The 14,183-nt window shown below is 42.9% G+C and overlaps 1 protein-coding gene and 1 long non-coding RNA gene across 9 annotated transcripts in view; one reads left to right on the forward strand and one right to left on the reverse strand.

Moving 5' to 3' along the window:
• Positions 1 to 12,682, reverse strand: part of LOC123846491 (uncharacterized) — a 39,972-nt gene extending 27,290 nt beyond the window's left edge. For all 3 annotated transcript variants that reach the window (XR_010412460.1, XR_010412459.1, XR_006791299.3), the window contains exon 1: positions 12,550 to 12,682. This is a non-coding gene — a long non-coding RNA (uncharacterized LOC123846491). The remainder of the gene's footprint in view (positions 1 to 12,549) is intronic.
• The window catches only part of CCAR1 (cell division cycle and apoptosis regulator 1), a 64,993-nt gene continuing 63,449 nt past the window's right edge, over positions 12,640 to 14,183 (forward strand). For 3 of the 6 annotated variants that reach the window (XM_045877954.3, XM_064594720.1, XM_045877958.3), the window contains exons 1-2: positions 12,751 to 12,892; positions 13,958 to 14,075. In XM_045877954.3, coding sequence (XP_045733910.1) covers positions 14,003 to 14,075 — 73 coding nt within the window. In that variant the 5' untranslated portion in view covers positions 12,751 to 12,892; positions 13,958 to 14,002. Of the gene's footprint in view, positions 12,893 to 13,489; positions 13,514 to 13,957; positions 14,076 to 14,183 lie in introns of those variants that run through there. The other 3 variants (XM_045877955.3, XM_045877956.3, XM_064594719.1) reach the window with 3 other exon arrangements.

A 14,183-nucleotide genomic window follows, 5' to 3' on the forward strand; every position in this document is an offset into this window, starting at 1 on the left:
TGGGGACAGGACCCGTGGGCAGAAAGAGCTGTACCGGGGTCATGAGGAGTGGCTGATTATATACTTTCAAGGTGGGAGGGGGTTAGGGATAGCCTAAGTCTCTTAAGGATTTCGAAGCAAGGTTTCTAGGACCTTGAGGAGCTGACTGTTGTTAGGAAAAGGTCATTTATTGCTGTCTAGTAGAATCTTGGTCATGAGACCCTTCAGATGTATATGTAGGCCATATCCTTGGAGGATGATTGCTAACATATATCTTTGGGGAGTAGGGGGTAGAGATAAAAGAAGTTTCCAAAGGCATTTTACAGGATCTTGGAGGTCAGGCTAATGTGAAGCTAAGGTTGCCTTTTGCCTCTAGCAATGTGTTAGCATCAAGGCAGTTAAGCTCCTTGAGGAAGGTCACTCTGCTTGTCTCAGGTACTTGTCAATAAGCTCTAAGTTCTAAAGAAGTTTCTTTTCCTTTTGCCTTTGTTCTCCACATCACAAACCTAAATACATATGGACTTCTGCTATAATTTAAGGGTGGCATTTCAAATCACTGGGGAAATGAAGGATTATTCAATGAATAGTTAGAATAACTGGGTAGCCAGCTGAATAAACAAAGTTATATTCTTACCTCACTCTTTTCCTTAGGATAAATTCTAAATGGATTGAAAATTAAAAAAAATAATTAAATAAAAATTCTAGAAGAAACAATTGTAGAATTTATATTTTTATAATCCGAGTGGGAAAGGTCTTTTTTTTTCCCCAGAAATTCAATGGCAATAAAAGAAAAATTTTATAAATTTTACGACATAAAAATAAAAAGTTCTGCACAGTAAAATGCTCCAAAATCTAAGTAAAAAAAAATCAAAACAAGAATTAACATAAAATATTTTTAGGTGATATGACAAAGGACTAAGATAATAAGCTCCCAAAAATTAAGAAGAAAAGGATTAGTGTCCAAATAGAAAAAGAACAAAAGAAATGAATATTGGTTACTAGAAAAGGAAATACAAGTGTTTCTTACACCTATGAAAAGATAACCTCGGGGCACCTGGGTGGCTCAGTCGTTAAGCATCTGCCTTCGGCTCAGGTCATGATCCCAGCGTCCTGGGATCGAGCCCCGCATCGGGCTCCCTGCTTGGCGGGAAGCCCGCTTCTCCCTCTCCCACTCCCCCTGCTTGTGTTCCCTCTCTCGCTGTCTTTCTCTCTGTCAAATAAATAAAATAAAATCTTAAAAAAAAAAAAAAAGATAACCTCACTCATACTGAGAGAAATACTAACCAAAACTACATCAGGCTACCAAAGAGGGCCAACATCTCCTTTCCTCCCTCTTTGTGCATTGAGAGCTGGTATCTATATTCTTCCATCTCATTCAAATTGAGCTGACAGTATCCACTTCCCTACTTTGAAGGTGAGAGCTGTTACGAAAGGCCAGGCTGCTCCTGGAGAGGCTGAGAGTAAAGAAGCACTCACTCAAATGTGAGTCAAGAGATCACCTTGGACAGGCCAGGATCAGATGACTCCAGCTTCAGCTGCCATTTGACTGCAAGCAAATTAGAGACCTTAAGCCATCACCATTTAGCTGAGCTCCGTCATCCCACGGAGCCAGCAGATATTAAGAAGTTGTTATTTTAAGCCACTACATTTTGTGACATTTCGTCATGCAATAATAGATAACAGAAACAGTGCTATTCACCTATGAGCAGGCTTAAAAAGTTTGAAAATATACTATTTGGCAAGTCTAGGGGAAAATAGATGTTCTCGTACATTGCTGGTAGGAGTATAAATTGGTATAAACTTATAGAAGTCAAGTTGACCACATGCATTAAAATTGTAAATTCACAAGATCCGTGACCAAGCAATCCTATCTCTAGAAACGTATTCTACTGATACAATTTTACAAGAGAGAAATGACCCAAATATGAGGTTGTTTATTGCAGCACTGCTTGCGTGCAAAAGATAAAAAATCCCCTACACAGAGGCACTTGGGTGGCTCAGTTGGTTAAGCGTCTGTCTTTGGCTCAGGTCATGACCTCAGGGTCCTGGGATCAAGTCCCACATTGGGCTCCCTGCTCAGCGGGCAGCCTGCTTCTCCCTCTCCCTCTGCTGCTCCCCCTGCTTGTGTTTGCTCTCTCTCTCTCTGTCAAATAAATAGATAAAATCTTAAAAAAAAAAAAAATCACCTACATAGAGGGTGCCTGCTTGGCTCAGTAGGGAGAACATGCGACTCTTAATCTCTGGGTAGTGAGTTCAAGCCCCACTTTGGGGGTAGAGCCTAGAGCCTACTTTAAATAAATGAATAAATAAATAAATAAATACTTCTTTCCATAAAAAAAAATATCTTAAAATTTCATTGTTAAGTAATCTCTACACCCAACGTGGGGCTCAAGCTAAAACCACAAGATCAAGAGTTGTGCACCCTAGTGACTAAGCCAACTAGGCACCCCATAAAAAAAAAAGATTTTAAAAAAATTTTATTTATTTATTTTAGAGAGAGAGTGTGCACACACAAGCCAGTGCAGGCAGGAGCAAAGGGAGAGAATCTTCAAGCAGGCTCCCCACCGACTGCGGAGCCCAACGTGGGGCTCGATCCCAGGACCCATGAGATCATGACCTGAGCTGAAACCAAGAGTTGGACACTCAACTAACTGAGTCATCCAAGCATAGCCCCAAAAAAAAAGATTCTTTTAAAAAATGGCCTACATACTCATAAATTGGGGATTTAATAAACATATTATGGTAATTCATACAAAAATATTACTTGGCTGGCAAAAAGAATGAGGAAGCACTTTACATTCTGATATGGAAAAATTTCCAAGATATATTATTTGAAATGCCAATCTGTGTAAAAATGGGGAGAAAAGAAGGGGTGCCTGGCTGGCTCAGTCAGTAGAACACATGGCTCCTGATCTCAGGGTTGTAAGTTCAAGCCCCATGTTGGGTGTAGAGATAACTTAAAAATAAAATCTTAAAAAATTTTTTTGAGTCAGTAATCAAAATACTATCCACTGAGGGGCGCCTAGGTGGCTCAGTAGGCTAAGCATCTGCCTTTGGCTCAGGTCATGATCCTGGGGTCCTGGGATCGAATTCCACATCAGGCTCAGGGAGCCTGCTTCTCCCTCTCCCTCTGCTGCTCCCCCTTCTTGTGCTATCTCTCTCTCCCACTCTCTCTCAAATAAATAAATAAAATCTTAAAAAAAAAATACTATCCGGGCGTCTGGGTGGCTCAGTCGGTTAAGCGACTGCCTTCAGCTCAGGTCATGATCCTGAAGTCCCGGGATCAAGTCCCGCATTGGGCTCCCTGCTCAGTGGGGAGTCTGCTTCTCCCTCTGACCCTCCTCCCTCTCGTGCTCTCTGTCTCTCATTCTCTCTCGCAAATAAATAAATAAAATCTTTAAAAAAAAAATAAATAAATACTATCCACTGGGGGGAAAAAAAAATACCAAGACATGATGAAATATTTAAAAAGGAATTAACCCCAATTCTTCTCAAGCATTTCTAAAAAGTGGAAAAAGGAACACTTCCTAATTAATTCTATGAGCCAAGTATTACTCTCATACCAAAGCCAGTCAAAGACATCACAAGAGGGGCACCTGGTTGGCTCAGTCACTAGAACATGTGACTCTTGATCTCAGGGCCATAATTTCCAGCCCCATGTTGGGCGTAGAGATTACTTAAAAAAAAAAAAAAAGGAGAAGAACATTACAGGGGCGCCTGGGTGACTCAGCCAGTTAAGCATCCGACCCTAGGATTTGGCTCAGGTCCTGATCTCATGGCTCATGAAATCGAGCCCTGTGTTGGGCTCCAAATTTAGCGGGAGTCTGCTTGGATCTTCTCTCCCTCCTCCCCTTCGTCCACTCTCTCTCAAATAAATAAATATATCTTGAAGAAGAAAGAGAGGCAGAAGAAGAAGAAGAAGAAGGAGAAGGAGAAGGAGAAGAAAGAAGAAAGAAGAAGAAGAAGAAGAAGAAGAAGAAGAAGAAGAAGAAGAAGAAGAAGGAGAAGAAGACTACAGACCAAAATATATGCAAAAATTCTAAACAAAATACTAGCAAATCAAACCCAGCAGTATATTAAAAAGATTATATACCATAACCAAGTGGGATTTATCCCAGGAATGTAAGGATAGATCAATATACAAAACCCAATCAAACTAATATCCCATATTAATACAGTGCTGTAAAAATCCACATGATCAGGGCACCTGGGTGGCTCAGTGCTTAAGTGTCTGCCTTCAGCTCAGGTCATGGTCCCAGGGTCCTGGGATCAGGCCCCGCATTGGGCTCCCTGCTCCGCGGGAAGCCTGCTTCTCCCTCTCACTCCCCCTGCTTGTGTTCCCTCTCTCGCTGTGTCTCTCTGTCAAATAAATAAATAAAATCTTAAAAAAAAAAAAAAAATCCACATGATCATCTCAGTTGATGGAAGAAAACCATTTGACAACATGCAAATCCTTTCATGATGAAACTGTCAGTAAACTAGGAATAAATGAGAACTTTCTTTTTCTTTTTTTTAAGTAGGGCTTGAACTCATGATCCTGAGATGAAGCCCTGAGCTGAGATCAAGTTTAAATGACACCCAGATTCCTCTAGGAATAGAAGAGAACCTTCTTAACCTGATAACAGGCATCTGTGAAAAAACCCACAGCTAAAATCAAACTTAATAAAGACTGAAGCTTTCCCCCTAAATTCAGGAACAAGACAAGGATACCTGATCTCACCACTTCTTTTTTTTTTTTTTAAAGATTTTATTTATTTGTTTCACAGAAAGAGGGAACACAAGCAAGGGGGAGTGGGAGAGGGAGAAGCAGGCTTTCCATGGAGCAGAAAGCCCGATATGGGACTCGATCCCAGGACCCTGGGACCATAACCCGAGCCGAAGGCAGTTGCTTAACAACTGAGCCACCCAGGCACCCTGATCTCACCACTTCTATTTAACATTATATTGAAAGTTCTAGCCAGAGCAATTAAGCCAAGGCGGGATGGGGCAGAAAAGAATAAAAAGCGTTCAAATTGGAAGGGAAAAAGTAAGACTATCTCAATTCACAAATGACATGATCTTATATATATATAATCCTAATGAATACATACACATCCACACAACTATTACAGCAAATAAACTAATTCAACAAAGTTGTAAAACACAAAATCAGCATACTAAAATCAATTGTATAACTGTATACTAGTAATAAACAATCCAGAAATGAAATTGAGAAAACTGTTCCATTTACAATGGTATCAGAAAGAATAAAAATTGTTGAGGAATAAATTTTTATTTTTTTATTTTTATTTTTTTTTTTGCGAGAGAGAGCATGAGAGGGAGGAGGGTCAGAGGGAGAAGCAGACTCCCTGCTGAGCAGGGAGCCCGATGTGGGACTCGATCCTGGGACTCCAGGATCATGACCTGAGCCGAAGGTAAGTCGCTTAACCAACTGAGCCACCCAGGCGCCCAGGAATAAATTTAACCAAGGAAGAGCAAAAATCGAACTCTGAAATCTATAAAACATGATGAAAGAGGGGTGCATCGCTGGCTCATTGGTATAGCATGCAACTCTTGATCTTAGGGTTGTGAGTTCAAGTCCCATGTTTGGTGTAGAGATTACTTAAAAATAAAATCTGAAAACAAACAAACAAACAAACAAAAAACAAAACACATGATGAATGGGGCACCTGGGTGGCTTAGTTGGTTAAGCATCTGACTTCAGTCAGGTCATGATCCCAGGGTCCTGGGATGGGGCCCCACTTCAGGCTCCATGCTCAGCAGGGAGTCTGCTTCTCCCTCTCCCTCTCTCACTCTGCCCCTCCAACTGCTTGTGCTCTCTCTCTGTCAAATAAATAAATAAAATATATTTTAAAAAATAAAAATAATTTTAAAAAATTTTAAATGATGGAAGAAATTTAAAAGAATTAAATAAATGGAGGGCGCCTGGGTGGCTCAGTTGGTTAAGCTACTGCCTTCGGCTCAGGTCATGATCCTGGAGTCCCGGGATCGAGTCCCATATCAGGCTCCTTGCTCGGCAGGGGGTCTGCTTCTCCCTCTGACCCTCCCCCCTCTCATGTGCTCTCTCTATCTCATTCTCTCTCTCAAATAAATAAATAAAATCTTTAAAAAAAAAAAAAAAAAAAAAAAAAGAATTAAATAAATGGAAAAACATCCCATATTCGTGAAATGGATTGTTAGTATTGTTAGGATGACAATACTCCCCAAATTGGTCTACAAATTCAATGAAATCCCTATCAAAATTCCAACCTCTGGGGCACCTGGCTGGCTCAGTTGGAACAGCATGCAACTCTTTTTTTTTTTTTTAGATTTTATTTATTCATTTGAGACACAGAGATACAGAGGTAGAGAGAGCATGAGCAGTGGGAGAGGCAGAGGGAGAAGCAGACTCCCAGCTGAGCCAGGAGCCCGATGTGGGGCTCGATCCCAGGACCCTGGGATCATGACCTGAGCTGAAGGCAGACGCTTAACCATCTGAGCCACCCAGGCGCCCAGCATGCAACTCTTGATCTCAGGGTTGTGAATTCAAGCCCCATGTTGGGTGTAGAGATTACTTTAAACAAACTTTTTTTAAATTAAAAAAAATTTTTTTTTAAGATTTTATTTATTTATTTGACAGAAAGAGACACAGTTACAGAGGGAACACAAGCAAGGGGAGTGAGAGAGGGAGAAGCAGGCTCCCTGTGGAGCAGGGAGCCTGAAGTGGTGTTCAATCCCAGGACCCTGGGATCATGACCTGAGCTGAAGGCAGACACTTAATGACTGAGCCACCCGGGCGCCCCCAAACAAACAAACTTAAAAAAAAAAACCAACCACGCTGTAATAGTTGTGTGTATGTGTTTGTATTCATTAGGATTATATATATATAAGATCATGTCATTTGTGAATTGAGATAGTCATATGTGCAGAACTGGTCAAACTGATCCTAAAATTCATATAGAATTGCAAGAGACCCTGAAAAAGCCAAAACAATCTTAAAAAGAAGAACAAAGTTAGAAGACTTCACACTTCTCAAAACTTTCTACAAAGCTACAGTAATTAAAAGAGTATAGTACTGATATAAGGACAGACACATAGATCAATAAAATAGAATTTGGAGTCCAGAAATAAACCTATTTATATATAGTCAACTGATTTTTGACAAAGATGCTGAGACTATTCAGTGGGAGGGAATAGACTTTCAACAAATGATTTTAAGACAATTGGATATCCACATACAAAAGGATGAAGTTGGACTCAACTCACATCATATAAAAAGTTAATTTATTTTTTCCAGTAAAATGGGTTTATTTGGGAATAGCAGAGAATTGCAATCCAGAATAAACAAACAATGGCAAAAACCACAGGCAAGTCCTTACAAAAATTAATTTAAAATGGTTCAGTCATGGGGTGCCTGGGTGGTTCAGTCAGTTAAAACATCCAACTCTTTTTTTTTTTTTTTAAGATTTTTTATTTATTTATTTGACAGAGTGCGCACAAGTTAGGCAGAACAGCAGGCAGAGGGAGAGGGAGAAGCAGGTTCCCCACTGAGCAAGGAGCCTGATACAGAGCTCGTTCCCCAGGACCCTGGGATCATGACCTGAGCTGAAGGTAGTTGCTTAGCCAACTGAGCCACCCAGGCACCCCAAAACATCTGACTCTTAATTTGGGCTTAGGTCATGATCTCAGGGTTTGGAAATGGAGTCATGCATTAGGATCTGTGCTGGGTGTGGAGCCTGCTTAAGATTCTCTCTTCCTCTCCCTTTGCCCCTCCCCCCACCCTCTAAAAAAAATCAATCAGGGCTATCCAGCTGGCTCAATGTGTAGAGCATGTGATTTTTGATTTCAGGGTCATGAGTTCAAGTCCCATGTTGGGCATAGAGATTACTTAAAAAAAATAATAATAATAATCACCTAAATGTAAAACCAAAACTATAAAAGTTTTAGAATGAAACATAGGGTAAATCATCATGACCTTGCATTTGGCAATTGATTCTTAGGTATGACACCAAAACCATCAGTGTATGGGAGCAAAATTTGCCATCCCAAATGTGTCTCTTTGGCATATGGGTTATTCTAGGCTGATTATTATTTTTTTAAGTTTTATTTATTTATTTAGTAAGAGAGAGAGATGGGATGCTTGGGCAGCTCAGTCAGTTAAGAGTCTGCCTTGGGCTCAGGTCATGATCCCAGGGTCCTGAGATAGAGTCCCACATTGGGTTCCTTGCTCAGTGGGGAGCATGCTTCTCCCTCTGCCTGCCACTCCCCCTGCTTGTGCTCTTTCTCTCTCCCTCTCTCTCTGACAAATAAATAAAAAATTTTTAAAAAATCTTAAAAAAAATAAATAATATATATAGAGAGAGACTCTCAATCAGACTCCCCACTGAGCACAGAGCCAGACAGGGGGCTTCATCCTACGACCCTGAGATCACAACCTGAGCTGAAACCAAGAGTTGGACACTTATTGACCACACCATCAAGGTGCCCCTAGGCTGATTATTTTTAAGAAACATAAGACTCAAGGAGTTTTTCTTTTTTTGCCTCCCTTCAACTGCCTAAAAGAATTTAGATAGAGGACCTGTTCCAGGAAGGGAGGTATCACCATAGATAATGACATTATTATTTTTTTTTAATATTTTATTTATTTTTTGACAGAGAGAGAGACAGCAAGAGAGGGAACACAAGCAGGGGGAGGGGGTGAGGGAGAAGCAGGCTTCCTGTGGAGCGGGGAGCCTGATACTGGGCTCGATCCCAGGACCCTGGGATCATGACCTGAGCCGAAGGCAGACGCTTAATGACTGAGCCACCAGGCGCCCCACATTATTGTTATTTTTTAAAGAATTTATTTTAACTAATCTCTATACCTCATGTGGGGCTACAACCCTGAGATCAAGGGTCTCATGATCTACCAACTCAGCAAACCAGGTGTCACTTTTACTATTATTATTAATTTACTTTTTTTTTTTTAAGATTTTATTTGAGAAAGAGAGAGTATGTGAGCACCAGCAGAGGATGGGCAGAGGGAGAAGCAGAGTCCCCTCTGAGCAAGGAGCCCGATGTGGGGCTCAATCCCAGGACCCTGGGATCATGACCTGAGCAGAAGACAGACGCTTAACTGACTGAGCCACCCAGGATCTCCTATTATTTTCTTTAGTTATCTCTATGCCGAATGTGGGGCTTGAATTCATGACCCCAAGATCAAGCGGTGTATGTTCCACCGATTAAGCCAGCCAGGCACCCCCATGGATAACTATAGTTTAATATGAACTGGGTATGTAAGACAGGGAGGAACCTAAAAAGGCCTTTTTGATCTCTATGTCCCATTGTTTCTGAATGGCCCAGCAAACATTTATTTACCAAATATTTACTCTTTCTATTCTTCCTATGAATTACCTTCCTTCCCTTTCAAGCCCCTGACCCTTACCTCCTTCTGCGTAGTCCAGAATGACATATATACCTCATTTTGGTTTACTATTTTATTTATTTTATTTTATATTTTTAAGATTTTATTTATTTGCGAGAGAGAGAATGAGAGACAGCGAGCATGAGAGGGAGGAGGGTCAGAGGGAGAAGCAGACTCCCTGCTGAGCAGGGAGCCTGATGTGGGACTCGATCCTGGGACTCCAGGACCATGACCTGAGCCGAAGGCAGTTGCCTAACCAACTGAGCCACCCAGGCGCCCTTGGTTTACTATTTTAGGAATCTCTCATGTTTATATGGATGTCCCACATGTATGTAATTAAATTCAATTTGACTCTTCTTCTGTTAATCTGTCTGATTTTATTTTTTTTTTTAGATTTTATTTATTTGACAGAGAGAGACACAGTGAGAGAGGGAACACAAGCAGGGGGAGTGGGAGAGGGAGAAGCAGGCTTCCCGCCGAGGAGGGAGCCCGACGTGGGGCTCGATCCCAGGACCTCGGGATCATGATGTGAGCCGAAGGTAGACGCTTAACGACTGAGCCACTCACGCGCCCCTGTCTCATCTTAGTATAATTCTTAGATCAGCAAGAATAATCTTAAAGCATAGCAGAAAAGTTTTCCTCCCAAACAAAAATAACAAAAGAAAAAAATAGATAAGTTCAACTTCAAAAAAAAGCAGTGTTTTGTGCATGAAATGACAATATTAATAAAGTGGAAAGATCATCCACAGAATGGGAGAAAATATCTGCAAATAGTATCTCTGATAAAGATTTAGTATGTAGTTGGGATGCTCTGTTGGTTAAGCATCTGCCTTTGGCTCAGGTCTTGATCTCAGGGTCCTGGAATCGAGTCCCACATCGGGCTCCTTGCTCAACGGGGAACCTGCTTCTCCTTCTCCCTCTGCCTGCCACTGCCCCTGCTTGTGTGCGTGCGCTCGCTCTCTCAATCTCTCTCTGACAAATAAATAAAATCTTAAAAAAAAAAAAAAGATTTAGTATGTAGATCTACAGCTCTTTAGACTCAGTCAAAAAGACAACCAAATTTAAAACTGGGCAAAGGTAGGGGCACCTGGGTGGCTCAGTCAGTTAAGCATCTGCCTTTGGGTCAAGTCATGATCCCAGGGTCCTGGGATTGAGCCCAGAGTTGGGCTCCCTGCTCAGTGGGGAGTCTGCTCCTCCCTCTTTGTCTCCCTCCGTGTGCTGGTTTACTCTCTCTCTCTTTCAAATAAATAAACATTCTAAAAAATAAAATTGGGCAAAGGTAATGGTTGCACAACACTGTAAATGTACTTAATGCTGCTGTATTTTACATTTCTACAAATGGTTAAAATGATAAATTTTATGTTACATATTTTTTATTGCCCACAGGAAAAAAATCACTAAGGTCGGGGAGGGGGAAACCAAAGGACATGAATAGACATTTCTGCTCAGAAGATATACAAATGGTCAGAAAAGGAAACTTTGTTAGTCATTAGGGATACTAATCAAATCCAGTTCACTAACAGGGATAGGTGTAACAACGACTTTTTTGTTTCAAAAGATTTATTTATTTTAGAGAGAGGGAGAGAGAGCACATGTGCATGTGCAAGAGCGGGGGAGGGCAGAGGGAGAGAATTTCAAGCAGACTCTGGGCTGAGCAGGAAGCCTTTTGGGCCCTGACCTCTCCACCTATGAGATTGTGATCTGAGGCAAAACCAAGAGTTGGACACTTAATGGACTGAGCCACCCAGGTGCTCCTATAACAACTTTTTATTTTTTTTTAAGATTTTATTTATTTGTCAGAGAGAGACAGCGAGGGAGAAGCTGGCTCCCTGCTGAGCGAGAATCCAATGCGGGACTTGATCCCAGGACCCCAGGATTATGACCTGAGCCACCCAGGCGTCCAACTTTTTATAAAAAGAAAGAGTTGAGGAGGATGTGGTGCATTGCGTGTGGTAATTAAATTAGTGTAGCCACTGTGAAAAAAGGTTGGCAATTTCTCAAAATTTACGTATGGAACTGCCATGTGACCCAGAATTCCACTCCTGTGCATATACCTACGAGAATTGAAAAGAGTTCAAAAAAACCCGTATGTGAATATTCACAGCAGCATTATTCATAACATCCCTATGTGAAGACAACCTAAGTGATCAACTTAGGACAAATGGATAAATAAATTGTTTTTATCCATTTAAAGGATTAGTTTTAGCCATAAAATGGAATGAAGTGCTGATACTTGCTTCATGAAACTTGGAAACAATAGTTAAGTTAAAGAAGCTGTACAGGACACTTTCAGGCAAACAGGCTTGAGCAATGGAGTATAAAAGGTCCACATGACCACATGACTGAATACAGAGGGGCCCATCCCCGGATCCACCTCAAAATAGCCATAGGTCCTAACTGGCCAACGGCTTACTTAACTAGTCACAGTGACCAAAAAAGGGAGAATGCCGCAGGTGGCCATATTCCTCGTCCCCCTTTAAAAACAGCCTCCACCCACTGCCTCCTTGCAGATACCCTCTCCGCTGTCCTGCCGGTGGCTCGCTTGCGGTGTATTCAGTCAACTTTTATCTCCTTTGCTCTGCCTCAGGTGGATTCTTTCACCACCTGCGCTACTGGATTCCACCCGAAGGGGTCGCTCCAAAAATTTGGGGGCTGATCAGATCCAGACACCTCATTTAGACACCACAGAAGCCAGACACAAAAGACCATATATTATATAATTCTATTACTATGAAGTATCTAGGACATTCAAATCCATAGAGACAAAGCCGATTAGTGGCTGTAAAGGGATGGCGGGAGCAGGGATTAAGGAGTGCTTAAGGGGTAGGGGTTTCTTCTAAGGGTTGAGGTGGTGATGGTTGCAGAACCTTATGACTATATAAAGGCCATTGGAAAAAATTTTTAAAAAAAGGTCACTGAACTGTACAAAATATTTAAAACAGTGAATTATGTGGTAAGTGAATTTCATCTCAATTTTAAAAAAACTTAGGAAGATGGTACTGGATATATCCATTCTTCCAAGTACTTGAACTAGAAAAAAACACAGAAAAGGCGAAAAAGCACAAAATGGCGGCGGGCTGATCGGATCACGTGACCGCCAATTCTTCCCTGCCCACCCTCAGAAAAGTCTTTTCTTCAGAGCTGGCGCAGAGACACAGGCGGCTCATTGTTATGGGAAACCCAGGTACCTCTTCTCAGGCGCGCTCCAGCTCTAGCTGCGTAGTGAGAGCGGTGAGCGTATTGAAGGCGACCTGCGGGGCGCGCACGTAGAACGTAAGCCCGTAAGCGCCGTTCCTCGCAGAGATGCGGAGGAGGGGAGAGGCGTGGAGGAAGAGGGGGAAGTTGGCGCATGCGCCTAACGCTGACGGGTTTGAAATGGCCTCGGTGTTAGCCGGGACCCGATTCAGGTGAAGGTCTGGTTCTCGCGGTTGGAGCAGCGGGCGGCGGAGCCGGGGTCCTAACGTCCTGTCGAATCCGCGGAAGGGCCGGGAGCGACCGTTTCGGTAGCACGGCGTCCGTAGGCCGGCGACGGTGGGGCTCTCGTGGGACTGGGGCGGGAGGGACATGGTCCCTTTTGTGCGGGTCGGAGCAGGCCCCGCGCGGCAGCCCCTCCCCCACCGCCTCGTTTTTTCGACCTTCCTCCCCCCACCTCGATTCTTCAGGTACCCCCAGCACCCCTCAGCCTCGGCTTGGCGGGTCTGGAGGGACTGCCGAGCGCCATCCGTCACTCTGGAGCCGCTGAGCTTTAGCTTCCCGGCCTCCGGCCCAGGGCGTCGGGTGGCTGGCGGCGGCGGGGGTTTTAGGGGATAGAGGCTCTCTGCCCAGCCTGGGGGATAAGGGGACCAGGGCTTTCAATAGTCCTCTCTTGGCACTTCGCCCAGTCTCGTGAGACGGAGGATTCCGCCTTCTCTGGTCTGCGTCCCGCGAGGAGCTGGGGCTGGAGGAAGATGGATGGCAGAGCTCTGGCCGCTCCGAGTCGCGGGGAGAAGGAGGGGGTGCGCGGGCTGAGATCTTGGCCTTTTCTGGCTTGGTTTTGGGGGGAGGGGTCTTAGCGATGGTTCTTTAGGGGGCATCCGTTATTTCAACCGTCTTTCCCCTCGAGGGAGGGGGGAGAGAGAAGAGGAGCCCCTTGGCCCTTCCCAACCCGAAAAAGTAAGGAGATGTTAGTTATTTAAATGATAGTCTTAAATACCTTTATTCAGTGTCTCGTCCCAATTTCCGTTATTGGTTCCACCACTTTCAGCCCCCAATTGATTGCCAAAAGAAACACGCAGGCTCTATTTTCTTTGAACCTGAAGCTGTGTACTTTTAAGAATTGGGTAGATAACAGCACATGGTTTTCTGTTTAAATGTGACAGTTTGTAGTCACGGAAAGAAGTGCCTTTCTTGTGAGTCTGCCCCTAATGTCATATGTCGAAATTGGGTGCTTTTGGTGAGCTACTTGATGTAGAATGTTTTGCTGCATATCGGACGTTCGTATATACCTTGTTATTTATACTAGGATTTACGAAGATGTCCTTGACAAACATTTCTGTAATAGTACTTTTATGACATTTATAGTTTGAACTTTAAAATGTGGATTCTTTTTCTTAATAGATCGCTGCTGTAGAAGACAAGTGAAGGTTTTTTGCCTCTTTCATCATGGCTCAGTTTGGAGGACAGAAGAATCCGCCATGGGCTACTCAGTTTACAGCCACTGCGGTATCTCAGCCAGGTCAGGCCACTGAGCACACGTACTGTAAATTTGGGGATTAGGGGGAGGACATGTTATAACTATATGAATTAGGCTATCTGTGATATTGTAAAATGTTTCTAAATGACG

The sequence above is a fragment of the Mirounga angustirostris genome, unplaced genomic scaffold (assembly GCF_029215605.1).
Source record: "Mirounga angustirostris isolate CCGP_5_RB_7025 unplaced genomic scaffold, mMirAng1.0.hap1 SCAF_6, whole genome shotgun sequence".
NCBI classification, from domain to species: domain Eukaryota; kingdom Metazoa; phylum Chordata; class Mammalia; order Carnivora; family Phocidae; genus Mirounga; species Mirounga angustirostris.